General features: G+C 40.6%; 1 protein-coding gene across 1 annotated transcript; it reads left to right on the top strand.

The window, feature by feature from the left end:
* Positions 1 to 350: 350 nt before the first annotated feature.
* On the top strand, positions 351 to 6913 carry LOC103458026 (leucine-rich repeat-containing protein 15). Its single transcript, XM_008398564.2, has 6 exons — positions 351 to 538; positions 666 to 850; positions 939 to 1195; positions 3064 to 3184; positions 4253 to 4388; positions 4461 to 6913. Exons 1-6 carry the CDS (start codon positions 355 to 357, stop codon positions 4649 to 4651), a joined length of 1074 nt encoding a protein of 357 aa, XP_008396786.1. The 5' UTR covers positions 351 to 354; the 3' UTR covers positions 4652 to 6913.
* Positions 6914 to 7141: the final 228 nt, after the last annotated feature.

The raw sequence follows: 7141 nt of genomic DNA, 5'->3' as shown, positions 1-7141 counted from the left end.
CTGTAAGCTCTTCATGTCTACAGGAAATCACATCAACTTGTAAAACACATGGTTTGTTAAATGTATTAAATACATTTGCAATCAAGAATTGTGACTGGATATTTGAACCACCCTGACAATAAAACAGTTTTTCTCATTCTTCAGTGTCTGTTCAGACATTGACCTCGCAGCACGACTAACATGCAAAGAACCTGCTTTGCCAAACAAGCTGTGCTGGTACTCCCTTATGTTTGCTCCTTTACATTTACTCCTTTTAATACTCCTTTACGTTTATTATTGTCTACTGAGCTCAAAGAGATTCAAACATTTTTCCTTGCTGATTTTTTCCCCCTCATTGTTCATTTTGCAGTGAAGATGCTGCCCTGGACTCAGTTGGTGTTGGTCTTTCTTAGCGTGGCGCAGGCTGTGGTAAGCTGCCCTGATGTCTGCAAATGCTCCARGAAGTCTGGCCCAGAAAAGTCCGAAGTCAACTGTCATAAAAAGGGTCTCCGTAGCCTTCCTTCCAATCTGCCTCCGGACGCCTGGATCCTCAAACTGGGTGAGWGGCATTCGGATAATCAGGTCGTTCTTTGAAATATGTTACATTTGAGTGTATATGACTCTGAAGTCATTTATTACAGGTGTAGTTGCAAGACTAATATTTTTTTCCCCACTGATGCAAAAAGGTGAGAATGGCATCACAACCCTAAAAGCCAATTCATTTAGATCAGCGCCCAAGATTGAGAGCATCAACCTGGAACGAAAYGCAATCAAATCCATCCATCCCAATGCCTTTTCTGGTGCCAAACAACTGATGCTGCTCAATCTTTATGGCAACCACATCACAGTGCTMCCCCCAAGGGGGTTTCAGGTAAGGTGGTCAGAAAGAAAAGGACAGTGTGTTCCTCCATTCTGACCAAAACTCTGTTTTCATTTTCATTTTTTTACCTCCCCTGCAGGACCTCCTGAACCTTCGTTTCCTCATGCTGGGCCAGAACCAGATTGGGATTCTCAAATCTGAGATGTTTGCTGGCATGAGGAACCTCTCAGACCTCGATCTACCTCTTAATGCGCTGACAGCGCTTCCGTCTAATGCCTTCAGACCTTTGATTGCCCTCAAAGTGTTGGACCTTTCCCTSAATCGAATCCAAAGGATTTCTCCAAAGGCCTTCACTGGACTCAGACAGCTCCTGTTCCTCAATCTGGACAACAACAGGTCACTATAATATATGGTATTCAAGTATTTAAAAAAAWTTCAATATATGAACARGATGAACCCATAAAATACAGCACCTCATGGTACTATTTATACTCTTGTTMTTTTCTGTAATGTGACATTTTGTCACATTACAGCCATTAGAATAAGCAACAAAAAGAATGTGCGACCTAAATGGAACGATTTGTCTTCCATACAAAATCATCATTATGTGCATAATAGAGATCATTCATTGCCCTATATTTATCTGTTGTAAGCTGAACAAGAGACTGGTTGGAGCATCACCTTTCAGTAGGACAATGATCCTGAACTTACAGCACGATCTACAATAGAGTGCTTTAGAGGTCAAACCCATTTTCATTTTGGGCCACAACCGGCCCTATGGATGTCCTCAAAGGGCAAAATGCTTTGATAAAATCCATTAATAATCTGTTGACGATATCTCTGCATTAGATGAGTACATCTTAAAATTAAATAATACTGAACGTCTTTTTACATTGATGTAATTTGGCACTATACAGATAAAAACGKTTTTGATTTGACTGATCCAATTGAAACTTGAGATGTTCAGAGATGTTCTCCAGCTTTCTGACRAAGCCTGAGCTATTTTGCAAAGAAGAAATGGCAAAAAAAACAAACAATTCGGTCGATAAGGGTTACTTCACACCAACCCTGCCTAGTCCACTAAATGATCTAATGGCAGTTTATTTGCCTAGAAAGTCCGGTTTGATGGGGGAGATGTGAACCTTAGGTTCTAGGTTTTTAGGTCCTATAAACCTAGAACCTAAAGACCTAGGTTTCTAGGTCCTAGGTCCTAAAAACTAGGTTTTTAGGTCCTCCTAAAAACCTAGTTCTTGTTTTGGTTAACGTAAACTCTGGTGCAGTTTGAATGCATGTGTAAACACCAAACAGATCAAAGACTGCTCTAAAGGCAGTAAGTGGACTGTAGTCCTGGGCATTCTGGGAAAATACAACCAAAACAAATCTACTAGTCTAGTGCTAACGGAAGAAAAGGCTCGTGATCTTTTACCAAAGTAAAGAGAAAGCCTACTATCGCTAAAATCTGACATCACCCCATTTATGTTTACGTTTTGTGAAGAAGGAAGTTACGCTCATGTCTTCTTCAGAAACCCTCTTTCTGTCATTTCCTTCAGTGGTTCTTGGTGTAGCGCCACCACAGGAGAGGAGGGGAACACATTTTCAATTAGTCTGGATTGTTTGGCACAGTCTGTGATGGACTGGCGAAACTGTCCAGGGTGATCCCGCCTCTTGCTCGAAATGTCTGGCTGGAGATAGGCACCAGCACCAATGCTGACCCCACTAGGGACAAGGGTGTAAGAAAAGGATGGATGGATTTTTGGCACAGTGCAGTGTGAAAGTGAACCACAGCATGGTTGTTGCCATTTTGATCCCCAATCAAACCGAGTCTACCAGAGGTGGTTGGTAGAAAAACCCTCCAAAAATGTTTCAGAGAAAGGTGGCTCTACAAAATATTAACTGACAGTTCCTCAAGATAATAAATCATAAAAAACCCTTTGTAGATTGTTATTAATTTCGTGAGATAAACTCATGTTTATCTTTTATGATCCCATGGCATACCAAAATGTAAGAGTGCATTCATTCCTTTTCAATGTGTTGCATGTACGGTGCTACAAGACCTCACTTTATGTTCTTAATTTGCTACAAACACTTTAAAACACATTGTTGTAATTTATCTTTTCGAATCTTAATTTCTTTAAAGGTGTGACACAGTGTGAAGTGAGTGCTAACAGTCAGCTTGCCAATGAAGTGAAACCCGTTGTTGTATTGTCCTATAATCAGCTGCCTATTAATGCACTAATCTGGAGAATTTGTCTCACATAACTCAGTCTGAAAACTGTCCCATCTGGAGCATTCCGGCCGCTGAGATCACTGGAGATGCTGGTTCTGGACAACAACCTCTTGTCAACACTGAGTCAGTCAGCTCTGGATGGCCTTAGCAATCTGCAGGTAACAACATTGTTGCCTTCACAGGAAGTGTGAAAAAATAACTAAGGTTGCATTCCCACCAAGCCTGTCTGGTCYGCTTTAATTCAACACTAGTTCCTTTGTAAAGTCTGGTTTGTTTGGGAAGGTGTGAAAATGTAATCAAACTCTGACATGGACCAAAAAAGCAAACTCTCATCCGCCTATGGTTGGTTTGGTTGAAGTGAACTCTGGTGCGGTTTGAATGTGTATGTGAACTCTAAGCGGACCTGGGAACAAGTCCACTTGTCATTATAAAAATGACCACCTCTTTTTTTTTTTTTTTTTGCTGAAAGATGATTTAGGGGGGGAAAAAAAAATCACTTTTGACTTGAAGGAGACAATAAACGACTTTGGCCATGTTCTTTTCTGAAGGCTCTTCCAAATTTAAGGAATTTTTTGGGGGGCTTGTTTTTGAATATGAAGCTGCTTATTTGGGCTTCAATTTCTTTCCTCAAAAAAAAAAAAAAAAAAAAATATTACCGAGCTCCCCACAATAAAACAAAAACATAAACGGTAGGTAGTTTGCGCGGTGTGACATGAAGGCATACGCTGTAAAATCACTTTAAAATCTCATGGATTTGTGTAGGTGCCACGTTAAGCTGTTTTGGGCTGGTTTTYATGGARCTGGTTGCYTKTTTCTCTCGTAAGATGTGGCAACGCTGCCTGCAACCGATGTAAAAGCAGGAAGCAGCCAGAGATAAATCCTTCAACCGCTAAAATCTGATGATACTCCATTTTTGTTTACATTTCGTGAAGAAGGAAGTCGCGCTCAGTGTTTTCTTCAGAGGTTTTTGTGTTGTTTCCTTCGCACAGCGCCACCACAGGCGAGGAGGGAAACAGGTATTTCATTCAGTTCAGACAGTTGGACAACTAGCAGGGTGAAAAGAAACCACACCAGCTGAAAATGTAGCAAATGTCGCAGTTTTGGACTTGAATTTTTAGGACGTGGAAACACCATAAAGAAATGACCTCACACTGTCAACRTTCTTCAAGTTTTCTATATAAAGTTCATCCCATAAGGCAAACTAAATTAGCTTCTTATTGAACCAGGAGCTCTACCTGAGGAACAACGAGCTGGAGCAGCTGCCATCTGGTGCGTTCAGCAACATGCCCAAGCTCTCCCAGCTTGGACTCAGTGGAAACCGCCTGAAGACAGTGGATGGAAACATGTTCAGCCATATTCCAGGTTAGATRGACCCAATTCCTTTTCTTCCACTCCCGGTGCCCTGGTTACAGTCTCCTTTGTCCTTCACCTCAGARCTGAAGAAGCTGCACCTGCATGAGAACCCGTGGCAGTGCGACTGTAGCATCATCTCCCTGGTGAGGTGGATGGGACAGACCAAGGCCGCCATGTCGCCCCGGGACGCCCCGAAATGTGCGAGCCCACCGCAGCTGAAGAACAAGAGCCTGAGCAGCCTGCGGCTGGCGACGCTGCAGTGCARCGCCTGATGTCCAGGAGCACACCACAGCATGTGGACACATTAATATGTCAAAACCAACTTACTTTTTAGTATTTTTTCTGTTCTAAGCTACAGTGTGGAGAACGTACACACCAAACTCCTAATGTAATTATAAATTYATCTCGAACCTCTGAGCTGATGTGTTGTTTCAGATCCCATGTATGTTTTTTTCCCTGCTTCTCTTTGTGAATGTTTCTGACATCAAACAGCATTAAAATCTCTTTTGCTGCCAAAGATTTTAATTGGACAAAGTGAGGACTGTCTCCATCAACGGAGACCATGTCTGCTTCCTAAGCTCTTAAATTCAGCTGTGAGATGAACATTAATCTCATAATCTCATATTTTCCAAAGAATCTATCCAAGTATGGAAAGTGAGGGATTACATGCAAAAGGATTACATTAATCTTGTTCGAGAAGAGTGCCTTAAATTTTTGTATTTGGARCACGAAGTTGAGAAAGRAAGACGTCTCATTCGCTGTGGTGAAATAAAACTAAAATAAAAATGGAGACAGTTCCAGTCAGGCTGTTAAATCTGTATTCTTTAAAATGAAAAACTAACGGTAAATATGGTGCTTATGTTCAGTCTTAATCCTGCRGTATTCTGTTTTTTCTTTAGCTTTGATCTGCAACAAAGACATCCAAAACGTTTAGCAACATACCATTGCCATCTTAGAAGATGTTGGTGGCAGCATCATGCTGTGGGATGATTTTCTTCAGCAGGAATAAGAAAGCTAATCAGAGATGATTTAGAGATGAATTCTGCTAAACGTTGCACAATAACAGAAGAAAAGGTTGGAGTTTTCAAAAAACTTGAACCTGGGGCGGAGGTTCACCTTCCAATATGGCAGCTAGAGACATTTCACTGACGTGACTTTTATAAAAAAAAAAAATTATTTACATATTTGTTGAAACTGACAGTTCAATATGAGAGATTATGTGTGAGAAAAAGGAGCTCCTGACAACCAATCAGAGCCAGGAGGTGGGCCTTCGCTTGTAGACACGCCCATCATTCCCATACCCACTTTTWATCTTTATCAACRAAATAGTTTGAAAGCCATCTTATCAGTTTGCTTCAGTTTTACCTGAGACATGACTTTGTGTTCATCTGTCACATGAAATTCCAATAAAACACACAGAACAGTGGAAATATCAGTACATGTGAAGGTTCTAAAATGAAACAATGGAAGGCCAACACATCAGTGCAGAAGTTATTTTAATGAAAAAAAAAAAACATGAATATTTTGAAAGAAGAAATGACTTGGTGTTTTAATTCAGCAGTATTGGGCAGGTAGAGCGGAGCTGCTGCAGTGAATCTGTCCACTGATCATTTCTCCTTTATCTCTGACAGTCAGACACAACAATCAGGCTGAATGGGAGGGAAAGAGGCAGAGCATGCAGACCCTGTGAAACCAGCCTAAAGAACGAAAAGCAAAGGCAGACAGAGACAGCGGTAAGGGGAAGGAGGACGGTTTTCTGAGCTCATGGTTGCTGTGGTTCTCTGTGTAATTGACATCTGAACTCCACACAAAGCCTCTGACATGACAACACCAGSGTCTCTCTTGCTTGATCATTTCCACCTGCATTAAACCTGCAATTATGAGGCAACGTCTGAGAACAATGTTTCACTTCTGCTCTGTTCTGAGCTGGAGCTCATTGTGCTGCTGGATATTTGACAGCAGAGTCGGCTGATGTTCTCCCTCCTTTTTCTGTCATGTCTTTCTTTTGTTTTGATGTGTTTTTTTAAACAGCCAGTTTAATGCATAAGAAACTCGGCTAATCTCAAACAGGAGATTGAAGCTGAAGCTTCACGTTTGGGTTTAATATTGCATATTTGATTTCCTGTTGAAACCGCTGTGTCTTCGTACCTGATAATACTGTTTGTGACAGAGATATTTATTGTATGCAAAAAGATATAAATTTGGATGCAGAAGAAAATATGATAAAAAAATGAATCTGATGAACTCCTGACTTTAGAAAAATGAGAAAACAAATATCACATCCTCCTTGATATTTAATCTGCTGAAGACCTGCAGTTCTCTTTGAGACATTATTTCTTTTTTAAATAAGACCTGTTTATTCAGGTTCTCAGAACAGATTAATGGTTATATAGTTATGTAGAAAAACCCAGATTTTTTTTCTTTTTACTCTCACATCATGAGTCATTTCAACCAAACAGGTAAACACAGAGCACAATAACCAACAAACACAAAGAAAAAAAAAACTGAAGAAAATGTGCTTTTAATAATTTAGCTGTGAAATAATATTTTTTGATTGAAAAACAAATCAAATCAAAATAAAACCATGGCACGTAAATTGTTTAGCGCTGGAATGATGAGATGTTTTATTTAAATGTGTCTTTTTGTGTCATACTGATTCTTCCTGTGTGTGTGCGTGTGTGTGTGTGTGTGTGTGTGTGTGTGTGGATGTGTGTGTCCGCCCACAGAGCCGTCTCCTCGGCTCCACGGTGCAGGTAACTGGG

Source organism: Poecilia reticulata, linkage group LG21 (genome assembly GCF_000633615.1).
Source record: "Poecilia reticulata strain Guanapo linkage group LG21, Guppy_female_1.0+MT, whole genome shotgun sequence".
NCBI classification, from domain to species: Eukaryota; Metazoa; Chordata; class Actinopteri; order Cyprinodontiformes; family Poeciliidae; genus Poecilia; species Poecilia reticulata.
This window is presented reverse-complemented; position numbering and strand designations above follow the sequence as displayed.